The sequence below is a fragment of the Mustela putorius genome, unplaced genomic scaffold (assembly GCF_011764305.1).
Source record: "Mustela putorius furo isolate JIRA1106 unplaced genomic scaffold, ASM1176430v1.1 tig00000407_pilon_pilon_pilon, whole genome shotgun sequence".
Classification (NCBI taxonomy): Eukaryota; Metazoa; Chordata; class Mammalia; order Carnivora; family Mustelidae; genus Mustela; species Mustela putorius.
In genome coordinates, this window is record NW_025421373.1 from 6037652 (window position 1) to 6050442 (window position 12791).

The 12791-nt window shown below is 38.0% G+C and overlaps 1 protein-coding gene across 1 annotated transcript in view; it reads right to left on the reverse strand.

Moving 5' to 3' along the window:
* DROSHA (drosha ribonuclease III) overlaps positions 1-12791 on the reverse strand; it is a 119729-nt gene that overhangs the window by 38261 nt on the left and 68677 nt on the right. The window contains 3 exon segments of the mRNA XM_004738079.3: positions 7741-7801; positions 8156-8294; positions 8823-8930. Of these exon segments, the coding sequence (XP_004738136.2) occupies positions 7741-7801; positions 8156-8294; positions 8823-8930 (308 nt within the window).

A 12791-nucleotide genomic window follows, 5' to 3' on the forward strand; every position in this document is an offset into this window, starting at 1 on the left:
CCCTCATCTACTTTCAACAGCAATTTATAACTCTTAGTAAACCAACCTCTACGAGACACACTACTGCTTGTCTTTTCTATGCTACTTCTCCCAAATCCTACTCATTCTTAATGTTAGCAGGGTACCTGTCATAACTGCTGGAGCCCCCAGCGATGCTGGCACACCCCCACACCTGCATCCCCACCCCCACATGATTTAATGTTTGTCACTCAGTTAATTTCAAAATTATATACTATCTTTTATTGTTCCCTACTTCTTGGGTGCCAGTTTAGTTTCCATATTTAAAGTCACCTTATGGTTTCAGTATATGTGGAAAATAAAAAAAAATATTTATTTACAAATTAAATGACTCTCAGCTACCAAATTATCTACTTGGTAATTTGAGTTCAATTTTATATTATCTCACATATCTCATAAGTTAATTCTTCCACCCTAACATTCCTTCACAGTTGAGAATTTAAAAAAAATAATAAATGTAATAGGAGAAAACAAGAAAGACTTGAGCAATAAAGATGTGATTCAAACCCTTTATTTATGTGAAAAAGACATTCTGGAAAGCAGTTAATAGCCAAAAATGAAAAGTGAGATAAAGAAAGAGTGAACGACTTATGCCTGTGGTAAAGAATTCATAATCCAAAAGCTTAACAGAGAAGGGGAGGATGGAGAGAAAGGGAAGGAGGAAGGAGGAGAGAGAGAGAGAAAGAGAAAAAGAAAAGAAAAGAAAGAAATTAATTAGGCCCTCAAACTATTCTTCTTAGTCTTACCTAATTTATATTAGCTTTTAATAGACTTTTTGCTGCTACTCCATTAGCCAAGAGTGACTAAACAGTATATATTTTTAAAAGATTTATTTTAGAGAGAGAGCAGAGTGTGGGGGAGCAGGAGACCAAGAGAGAACCTCAAGCAGACTCCCCGCTGAGCACAGAGCCCAACACAGGCCTCGTTCCCAGAACCCTGAGATCACAACCTGAGCCAAAATCAAGAGCCAGACGTTCAACTGATGAACCACCCAGATGCCCCTGACTAAACCTTATATTTAAAAAATATACCATTTGGAAGCTACTTGATACTGCACTTTGCTTTTTGTCAAATACAGCAGAACTCCAAAAGTGTCTGTCATCATTCTTGGAGAAAGCATCAAGGAATAGAGGCCCTAGTTAACATGGTAACATGTTAATCCCTCAGACTTCTTGCCAACTTAATTTTGTGAAACCTATTAAGCTGTTGTCCTGAGAGACGGGAACAAAGAACAGAAATGGTGAGAGTTTTTTGGTCTTTTTTTTTTTTTTAAGATTTTATTATTTATTTGAGAGGCAGAGTGTACAAGCAGGGGGAGAGGCTGAGGAAGAGGAAGAAGCAGGCTCCACGTCCAGTGGGGACATGGAGCTCAATCCCAGGACCCTGAGATCATGACCTGAGCTAAAAGCAGATGCTTAACCGACTGAACTACCCAGGTCCCCTGAAATGGTGAGTTTTTTTTAAAAAGAAAGAATTAGAATCATCCTGTTCTTTTCCGAATGTCAGTAAAATGAAAATAGTATTTTCTGTGGTAGAGACTTTATTTTCTTCCCAACAGTTCAAAGTACTATCCAGGAAAATCTACTTAACATGGAAAGCCAGAAACCGTACCTGAGGTGAAGACAAACCATAGCTGGATTGTCTTATGCTTTATTAAAAAATAGGACATCTCATCAAAGAATAATACCTGCTTTGAGTCATAGACTATGTGAGTGAACTCACACTAGCATAAGCTATACTTTAATTTGTTTTATAAACTTTCAGGGAGACAAGAACTATGTCTAGGATTTTAATAACCACAATGTTTGACTATTATTCAGTGTGTTAAAACGCAAGGTCACAGTTCCACACAGCCTTATTCAATAGTGAGTCTGCCATCCACTAAATAATTTCCCCATATGCAACACATGTTTTTCTGTATCCTCACTGTGACTAAACATTAGCAATAAGCCACAAACAGAAATGGGGATTAAATACCACTTCAGTTTATTATTATACTGGACAATTCCTAATCCAATGGTTTATCCAGAAAAAATGGACAGAGTGAGCTTCTAGTCACTGTTGAGTACAGTCGCAAAGCCTTTGTTCCTTCTTCTATTGTTCCTACCTTCTTAATCACTCTCTTTATAAGAACTAGTAAGCTCCAAGAGGAAATGTTTACTGAACAATAAACACTCCATTTGTTTTTGAGAACTGAATCAACAAAGACATTAGGAAATCCAGATTAACTATAACATTTATATAGCACATTTGGTCTGAGGAACTCAAAACACTTTATAAAACGTAACAGTCTCCCTGTAGCAGGAATCACTGGAAGGCAACCTTTATGCCATGGAAAACCATCTTGGGATGGGTCAAGTCCAAGTGTAACTGCCACGGAGAGGGTGTGGACATTTTCTCACCTTTCCTTCCAGGCCTCAACCAGTGACAGGTCAATTAAAGCTAGAAAGGGTGGTTGGAGATCAGCTGAACCTTCCACCCAGTTCAGGAATTCCTTCTATTCACTACATCTACCTGGACACTTAGTGGAAGGGAAGGCCACAGAGATACCAGGTCTGAGACCTGCTGGACCCAGGGAACCCGGGTTAAGCACCTCTGGAATTTAACCTGAATTTTTAAGCCAGCAAATCTACTCAGTGGAATTCACATATACTCAAGCATGTTTTATTGTCTTGAATGCAAGACATTTATGTATAACTGATTGAAATTGTAACTACCATTTCCTTAAACACGGAGACATTAATAAATAGTCCATACGTGAATCACTCTTTGTTCCAACACATTCTTAAATATGATGTCTACCAATGACTCTACCAAGCAAAAAACAAAATGAAACAAGGCAGCTTCTTTTTCCATTACCAGTCTTCTAGTCCCTTTCCCAAAGGTCTTACTGATAATACATGGATTACTTGAATGCCACCAAAAGCCTAATCCTTCAGATATCCTTTCTGTGGTAATAATTCACTGAAATTTATATAACAAATATAATTATACAACTGAGATTTATGCATTCAAACAGTGACACTTTAAAAAATTATGGGTGGCAAATTCGCATGAGATAATGCCATCATAAAAGTGAATTATTTTATAGTTCTGATAGACAGATTTTTGTTTATTTAAAACTTCCTGCCTTTTTGTAAATCCTACCTGGTGCCAAATCAGATTAAGTAAGATACTAATCTGCCATTTAAACCTCTGCTGATGGTTCTTAACCATCCAAGTTTTCCTATTTCTTAATATCCAAGTTTCCCTATTTCTAGGAAAATGTAAATAATAACTTGACATGAAAATAATATCATGAATGGTATTCTTTCCTTTAATACTTATTTACTGAGCTTTTGCTTTGTAAAAGGTACTATTTGAAAAAAAAAAAAGAAAAAGAAAGAGTATAACCAAAGACCATCAGACAAGATGCTTACAGTAAAGAAAATCAGGCCATAAAACAGGGTTCCGGGGCATTCCAGGGGGAGATGTAGAATGACTGTTGGCGTTTGAGGAAGGGAAAGAGTGAACCTGATAGCAGTGGTAATGGTGTGTAAGCAGCCACAGGGAAAAGCAATACGTGCCTGGGAAAGTGGCCTGGGGCCAGGTCTCGGTTGCTGGATGCAGATGGGGAGGTTCAGGCTTATCCAGTAGGTGATGAGACATCACTGAAAGCTTTCAAGCAAGTTATAGCTAAAACCTAGAATTCAGGCTCCAGAAATAGCAAGATGACTGAATGCAGAGGCAGTGTGAGGGTAGAACTGGCAAAATGTTGTCACTAACTGTAGAGCAGGAAGGGCAGGGGTGTGAGGAGTGGTTTCCAGGAGGACCAGGAAAAGAACTGGATCAAGAGCCCCTCCCCTCAGCCCTCCCGCCCGCCTGCCTTGCTCCTTCACATTCCCACTTCCGTTAGCAGCTCATTCCCGCTGTCCTTTCTCAAGTCTGAAGCTCTGAGCAAGCTCGCTTGGGAGGAGGTACAATCACTGACACTTGCAATCTGAGAGTGTTTGTGTCAAAGATCTGCAAACACTTCCCAAGGAGCAGGGATAACTGCATCCCATCTTAGAACAGCAAACGGAGACAACAAAGGGAGAGGGCAAATCACTTCAAGTGAATTCAATCACTGAAGTGTACAATAAAAAACTGACCTATAATCCCTAAACAACCACTAGAGCTATCAGCCCCACAGCAGACTATGTATGTTTTGGTTTTGACCTTCACTGAAGCACTTACCAAAGGACCCCTTTCATGAAGTCATTTAGGCTTATGGTCCTCTTGGTCACACCTCCTGGTAAGTGGGGGCTTTGTCTTACTGGCCTTAAATTCCTCTAAAAGACCTATAAACTGCCTCAAACTCAAAAGGCACCAGATAAATGTCCCACCGAACTGAATTTGCAGGAAGATTCTGAAGTACAGCTCCCACAGCTGTGCACAGGGGGCTGCCGGCCAGCAGCAGAGCTGGCCACCAAAGTGTCGAGGAGGCTCTTCCTGAACAGAAACGTGGAGTCAGCTCTGTCATCAGCAGTTAAGATCAGGTACACAGCAAGAGGCTCTCAACACGAGCAGCAAAGGACAAGAGATATTTGTTTATTCTCTATCATTTTCAATATGAACACAGTTTCTCAGAATTCCTTCTGCCTCAGTAAGAAAGCCATCTCTTTGTGACAGAGCAAAAGAAAACCTAAATCATGACATCTGAACAGCACTATCAAAAGACAATTTATACCAACAACTACATTTGGGATAGATGAAACAAAGATAATTTAAGCTCATGCTTTCATCACTAGAAAGTACACGTGTAGGGCATGTGTAGCCTTGCTAACGGGGCTGTAGGGAACTGAGGGTTCCACTTATTAAAATAAGAACTGGTCATCTGAAGACTCTACAAGATAGAAGGGAAAATGAAACCATGGCCACACTGTCCCTGAGGGTGTGATTAAGGGCTCTTCTAATTAGACAGTTCTTTTCTGATCTTAGACGCTCACAGAATACCATAGTAAGGCATCTGATCATCTTCAAACGGGAATTTAAAGTTTCATTCTGCCTTTCTTTTTACCTCTTGATTGAAGCGGAAGATAGTATGGTCTATGACAATTTCAAGAAAGCAACTCAAGGCAAGCCAATTTAGAAAGAAAAGTGACAGATGAAAAAAAGGTAGAAAAAGAAGCTATGCTAACTATGGCTGGTCATTCTCTTAGCTGTAGAGGCCAGTTTTGAGCTGCAGCAACTGTCAACTCTGTTACTTCTAAACCCGCTCAACCCACCCTGCATCCTTCGAAGCCTCGAACCCAAGAGGGACAAGCCTCGAACCCAAGAGGGACAAGCCTGGCTATTCAACTTTTCAACTGCCCGGTGAAAAAAGAAATATGCCCTCAAGCAATCTTCTCTACTGACTTTCAGAACATAACCTGCTTGTTTCACACACACAGATAAGCCTCCTGAGAGCAACATCAGAGCTTCATCAGCCTTGCTTCCATTCAGTTTTCCATGGGTGTTTATGAGTTTAGAAACAGTCCACTTTCTTCCCAGATTCTCCAGGGGCTCAAGTCCGCACAAAAGAATGTTACTATAAGAAGGTATCTTCAACCCATTATATAAGACCAGTGTTATCCTAATAATAAAACCATACAAAACATCACAGAAAAGGAAAACTTCAGACCAATAACTTATGAATATAGACACAAAATACCCAACACAATACAAGCAGACTAAGTTTAGAGCATATAAAAAGGATTATATACCATAACCAAGTGAGATGTATCCCAGGAAAGTAAGGTTGGCTCAATATCCAAAAATCAATGAACATAATACACCATATGAATAGAGTAAATGCTGAAAAAAAAAAAAAACAGATGATGACCTCAACAGACACACACAAAAAGCATTTGACAAAATTCTATACATTTTCATTAAAAAACATTCAGCAAACTAGGAACAGAAGGGAGTTTCCTCAACCAGATAAAAAACATCTATGAAAAATGCATAGCTAACACCATTCTCAATGCAAAAGAATGCTTTCCCCTAAAAATTTTAGGAAGAAGACAAAGATCCACTCTCACAACTTCAATTCAGTATTATACTGGAAGTTCTAGCCAAGGCAACTATGTTCAGAGAATGAAATGATATCCAGACTGGAAAGGAAAAAGTAAAACTATCTCTATTGGTAGGTAATATGATCATATACCCCCCAAAATTCCAAGCAATCCACTAAAATACTATTAGAGTTAACAAATGAGCTCATTAAGATTGCAAGATAGAAGATCAATATAAAAAAATCAATTTTATTTCTCTACACAGCAATGAACAATCCAGAAGTGAAATTAAGAAAAACAATTCCATATATAACAACAAAACAAAACACAAAAACCCCAGGAATGAATTTAGCAAAAGACATACAAAATGTACACTTAAAACTATAAAATACTATTGGGATAAATTAAAAACAACTTGAATAAATGTAAAGATATTAAAGGTTCAGAAACTTAATATTAAGATGGCAACTGTTCACAAATTGAACTATAGATGCAACATAATCCCTATCAAAATCCTAGCCAACTTCTTTGCAGGTAAACTAATCCAAAATCTCACGTGGAAATGTAATGGATCCAAAATAGTCAAAATAATCGTGAAAAAAAAAAAAGAGAGAGAGAGAGAAAGCTGGAGATCTTGCATTTCTTATTTTTAAAGCTTACTATAAAGCTATAGTAATCAAGACAGTATGGTACTGGCATAAGGACAGACATACAGATCAGTGGAATAGAGCTCAGAGTCTAAAAATAATCTTTCACATATACCACCAATTAATTTTCAACAAGGGTACCAAAACAATTTCATGGAAAAAGATTAGTCTTTTCAACAAATGATACTGGATATCAACAGCAAAAGGAATGCACCTACTCCACACCATAAACAAAAACTAACTCTAAATAAACCAAAGAGCTCAATGTTAAGAGAAAAAACTACTGAACTCCTAAAAGAAAAAAAGATGTAAATCTTTGTGATTTTTTTAAAAAAAGATTTTATTTATTTATTTGACAGACAGAGATCACAAGTAGGCAGAGAGGCAGGCAGAGAGAGAGGGGGAAGTAGGCTCCCCACCTGAGCAGGGAGCCTGATTCGGGGTTCAATCCCATGACCCTGGGATTATGATCTGAGCTGAAGGCAGAGGCTTTAATCCACTGAGTCACCCATGTGCCCCAATCTTTGTGATTTTATATTAGGCAATGGCTTCTTAAACATGATGTCAAAAGCCCAAGCAACACAAGTAAAAGAGAAACTGGACTTCATCAGAACTTTTTTGCTTTGAAGGATATCTTCAAAAGAATGAAGAAACAATCCACAGAATGAGAAAAAATGTTTGCAAATTTGTATCTGATAAGAGATTTGTATCTGGAATATATAAAAATGATTAAAAATCAATAATTTTAAAAAGTTGGTCACAAAGGACCACATATTTGTATGATACCATTATATAAAATGTTCAGAATAGGCAAATCCATAAAAATTGAAAGCACACTGAAAGTAGAAAAGTGGTTGCCTAGGGCTGGGCAGAATGAGGGGAAATGCAGAGTACAGGTTTCTTTTTGGGATGCTGAAAACATTCTAAAATTAAGTAGTGATCAAGACTGCACCACTCCGTGAATGTTCTAAAAACCATTGAATAGTATACTTCAAGTGGGTGACTCGTATGGTATGTGAATGATACCTCCATAAAGCTATTATTAACAAAAGCCACTTTACCTTGAGGGAGTGGGGTCATCTTGGCCAAGGCGTGACATGATATTTATTAAAGTGTTAATTCCTATTTAAAAAGTAAATAAATAAGGAAATACTGTTAGAAGCATTCTAGGGCCATGATATTTTACATAGAAAGGCAATTATCTATCTTACCCCAGTTTGATTTCAAAAGGTTTGGTATCTGCATGTCTACAAGTCTGTTCACTTTAGTTACTTAAAACACTTGATAGTAGCAAAAAATTTTCCTAAAAAATTCATCCATCCTTATAATAATGCTCAAAGTGAATGCTGTTACGTATGGGTCAGAAAGCACTATAAAATGAGAATATGCAACAGTCACCAGGAAACTCTTCCTGGTGGGGACTTAATTTACGACAGGGAACATAGACGAAAACACAAGAGTAGAATCCAAACATACCTTTTTTCCTCATATGCATGTGGTGAACTTTTCTATCTCCATATTTGGGCTGTCGAATTCCACAGTTAGATAAAGAATTCCTGGCATGATCAGGATTCATTCCAAAATTTAAGTGATGACTCGGATGAGTCATGGCCAGCTAAAATTTTAACAAAATAAATTTAGTCTGAAAAACTCAGCACAGAAGTGCCATCTTTACATTCTCTCAAACGAAATGGCTGAAAGCGATCTATCCAGTAAAATTTTAAGCCCTGATCTTTCCATCTTATCTTCTCCAGGGTCAAATTTCCAGAGCTCTAGTGCAAGACCTTTTCTAAAAAGAAACCCCAAAATCCACATCTTTCAAAGGAGAATTACAATAGTTATCACCTGGAAAGAAGAGCCACAAAGAACGCAAGCCTTAAAGAAAGGACTCAGGTTTGACAGACAAATTTTAGCTTTAGTCTATTTCTTTAGGGATAGTGTCAAAAAAATAAAAATAAAATAAAATGAAAGGTGAGAAAAAGTGTTTGAAAGTATCAACCAGAGTAGAGTAATGGAGAGAGCTGTGTTACTAAACACCCTCATTATCTCCCGAAATGGAGAATCTCAATGTTCTATTTGTAACCTGCAAGATGAATTACTCCTATTTTGCTGTTATGTGAGTGTACAGGAGAGTATTTCTTACCTGTAACAGACAACGATCTTGGAAAGTATAGCCTATCAACTTGTCTAGATGCATTAGGCATTGGTGGTAGCGGATATGATGGGTCAAGACGGGCAACATCATGGCATGCTAGAAAGAAAATTTCAACACGTTTATCTCGATCAAAAGTTGTAATAATCCTTCATTTATTTTACAACAAACAAGAACCACTTTTCTCATCCCAGATTTCAACTCCCAAAGTCCTCAAACAGTTTACTGGCCACGTGGCATCCCTGCCAATCCCCTCTTGAGGAGTGGTGGACTACATTTGCTCAGGGTATAGTCTCTGGAATCACAATGCCTCAGTCTGATTCCTGCTTCACTCATTCATTGTGGAACCTGATCTCTCTCTGTTTCCTCACCTACAGAATAAGGATCATCAGGAGAGCTATTTCCAAAGGGGGCAAGGGTTAAAAGGATTAAATGAACAAATACCAAAAAAAATGCCTATCTTAGTACAAGGCTTCTTAGCCCTCATTCAAGTAGGAAAAACTCTGCTTCATCAGCATTCAGCAGAGTGACCTCAACGAAGCCAGCAGAATTTCTGTGCCTCCTTGTCTATCTTTTTTTTTTTTTTTAAAGATTTTATTTATTTATTTGTCAGAGAGAGAGAGAGCGAGAGCGAGCACAAGCAGACAGAGTGGAAGGCAGAGTCAGAGGGAGAAGCAGGCTCCCCGCGGAGCAAGGAGCCTGATGTGGGACTCGATCCCAGGACGCTGGGATCATGACCTGAGCCGAAGGCAGCTGCTTAACCAACTGAGCCACCCAGGCGTCCCCTTCCTTGTCTATCTTTACTGCTAAGAAAATGGACTAGAATTCATAAATTCTTTTTTTTTTTTTTAAGAGTTCATAAATTCTGAACCTTTGTCAGGGTCAAGACATTTTTGAGAATCTAAAGAAAATCACCCTTTCCTCAGAAAAATGCCTATGTGCACAAACATGCAAAAAATGTATGCAATTTTAATAGGTTCACAGACCCCTAAAAGCCCATCACTATCCTCCAGGTAAGAACTTCTCAGTCAGGTGATCTCAAAAGGCCATTCTAGGTTTAATACTTAATAATCTAATATTCCAAGGAAAACTTTATAACTACCAATACAGTTACGTCACCTGAGGACAAGGAACTTTTACTTTTATTTCAATCACTTTTCATTTGGCTAAAGATTCCTCATTGTGAGATAATTTCATAAAAGTCATTGCTTTTTCTTTTTTTTAATTACACTTCCCTAGAACTCAAGAGAAAGAAGGAGTCATTCTTATTCATCAGAACCCAGAGGCTGGGCACAGCCCACAGAATGACTGACATATGCTTTATATCATTTTAGTCTTTGAAGTATTTTCAGATGGCATTGTTTAAAAAATACATGAAAATGGATTTGCTTGTAACTGCAGAAATCAGTTTCCTGTTTTAACTTATAAGGAAAGACTCGTGCTCCCAAGTAGAAATTCCAATCAACAGGAAGTCCTTCTTTCTGGTTTAATTCAATAAATGTATATTGAGCACCTTCATGGGCAAGGCTTACTATAGCTGTGGAAGAGAAAAGCAGTAAGGATATGCTCTTTGCTTCAAGGGCTTCCCAGAGATATGCCATTATGACCCGAATCACTGGCATTTTGTCTACTTTGTTGTTGTAAGTACTGCATTAAAAACACAGTAATATGGAAAAAAAAAGTGTGGTCAAAGTATAGTATCACTTTCCAGGCATTTAAACTGCAGAAAGCTCAAGAAGAAAAAAGCTTTAGCAGAAAATTGCTAAAAATTCAAGGTAGAAGGGGCATGCAGACTATACAGTCCACCTATCTTTATGAAGTGTGAACTCAAACTGGTAAAAAAATATCATATTTTTTTAATACCTCCAGGGAGGGATGGATCATTACCTGTCAAAAAAGGACACCCTCTTCAGGTTATTATGCTAAATGAAATAAGTCAATTAGAGAAAGACAAATATTGTATGACTTCACATATGTGTGAAATCTAAAAAACAAAACAAACAAAAAACAGAAGCAAATGAAATAATTTAAAAAATACAGAGAATAAACTGGTTATTGCCAAAGGGAAGGGGAGTATAGAGAACAGACAAAATGGGTAAAAGAGGTTAAATGGTACAAATTTTCAGTTATAGAATATGTAAGTGACAGCAATGAAAAGGAAGGCATTGGGAATATAGTCGATAATGTTGTAACAGAGTATGGTGACAGATAGCAGCTGCAATTACCAAGATGAGCACTACATACAGAGGTGTGAATCACTATGTTGTGCAGCAAAAATTAATATAACATTGTATATCCACTTTCCTTAATAATTTTTTTAAGATTTTTATTTATTTGAGAAAGAGAGACAGCAGGTGTGGTGGGGATAGGCAGAGGGAGAAGCACACTCCCTGCTGAGCAGGGAGGTGGATGTAGGGCTCCATCCCAGGAAGCTGGGATCCCACCCTGAGTCAAAGGCAGACGCTTAACTGAATGAGCCACCCAGGGGGCCCCCTTAATAAATTTCTCTTTAAAAAGGAAAGAACACCCTCTTTGGAGTACTTTGATGATTAGAAAATTATTATTAACATTTAGCCCAAATTATGTCTCTTTTGAAAGTTTATCTCTTTGAACCTAGCTGTACCCCAGGAGAAAAACAAACTATATGTAACAGTAATATCTCCACATCTTCTCTTTGTTAACCTAAGTCTTATTTCTTTTAACTTTTACTGGTATGAAACAGCTTTGAGTCCCTTCACTACACCAGTATCTCTATCCGGTAAGTCTACTTCTTGTGAATACCACTAAAAGGTATCTATGACCATGTCTATCTTGTAACCCAAACAACAAAGTCTCAATGTTATCTACAAGACTATTAACAAGTCTAGCTCAGTTTTTTTAAAGTATCAATCTTTGCAATGTTGAAATACATACAATCACTGAGCACCTCCCTCCAAACTGCCAATTTAAGTCTCGCAAATGTTTTCTCCTTTAATGATTGTATGGAAAAAAAAAATTAAAATTCAAAAAATAAAAATAAAAAAAGATTGTATGGAAATGGATGTATGTGTAAAGCTATTTAAATTCTCTCATAAAAATTGAGCAACCAGGTTAGCAAAACACACCTATAAGCAATATGAACAATAAAAACTAGACAACAAGGTACCCCCATGAACACCTAAATAAGACAGGGTGAGGACAAAGATCTAGGAGATCTCAGCATCTGTGAGAGAGAAAAGACATTCTCTAATAGCCCTGAGAATGCAAGAACCCCCCCAATTAACATATATTCATAGAAAATGTGACCAAGGGGCACCTGGGTGGCTCAGTGGGTTAAGCCTCTGCCTTCAGCTCAGGTCATGGTCTCAGAGTCCTGGGATCGAGCCCCGTATCACGCTCTCCGCTCAGCGGGGAGCCTGCTTCCCCCTTTCTCTCTGCCTGCCTCTCTGCCTATTTGTGATCTCTCTCTCTCTGTCAAATAAATAAAATAAATTTTAAAAATCTTAAGAAAAAAGAAAGAATATGTGACCAAAACTGGAGAGGGCTCTGCAGATTCCAATGTTCTGGGTGAGTACAAGAGGGCAGTGTAACGGCACCAGAGTGCTGAAGCCTATAAATGCTCAATGAAAAACTGAACTTCCCTTTCAGGGTACAGCCATGGTGTGAAGACAGTGCTGGGGGAAAAAGCCACATTTAAGCAGGAGAGGAACAATAAAGAGCAAAAGAAAGAGGGAATCTAAATAAAATAGAGGAGGAAGCAGTGGGGGCAGGTCTCAGGTATCAAAAGTCCTTTTTTTTAAAATCACTTTGCAAAAACAGTAGAAGGAGGGGCTAATTTGGCTTACACAGCCTTCTTCTTTTTTTTTTTTTTTTAAGATTTTATTTATTTATTTGACAGAGGAGAGAGATCACAAGTAGGCAGAGAGGCAGGCAGAGAGAGAGGGGGAAGCACTCTCCCTGCTGAGCAGAGAGCCTGATGTG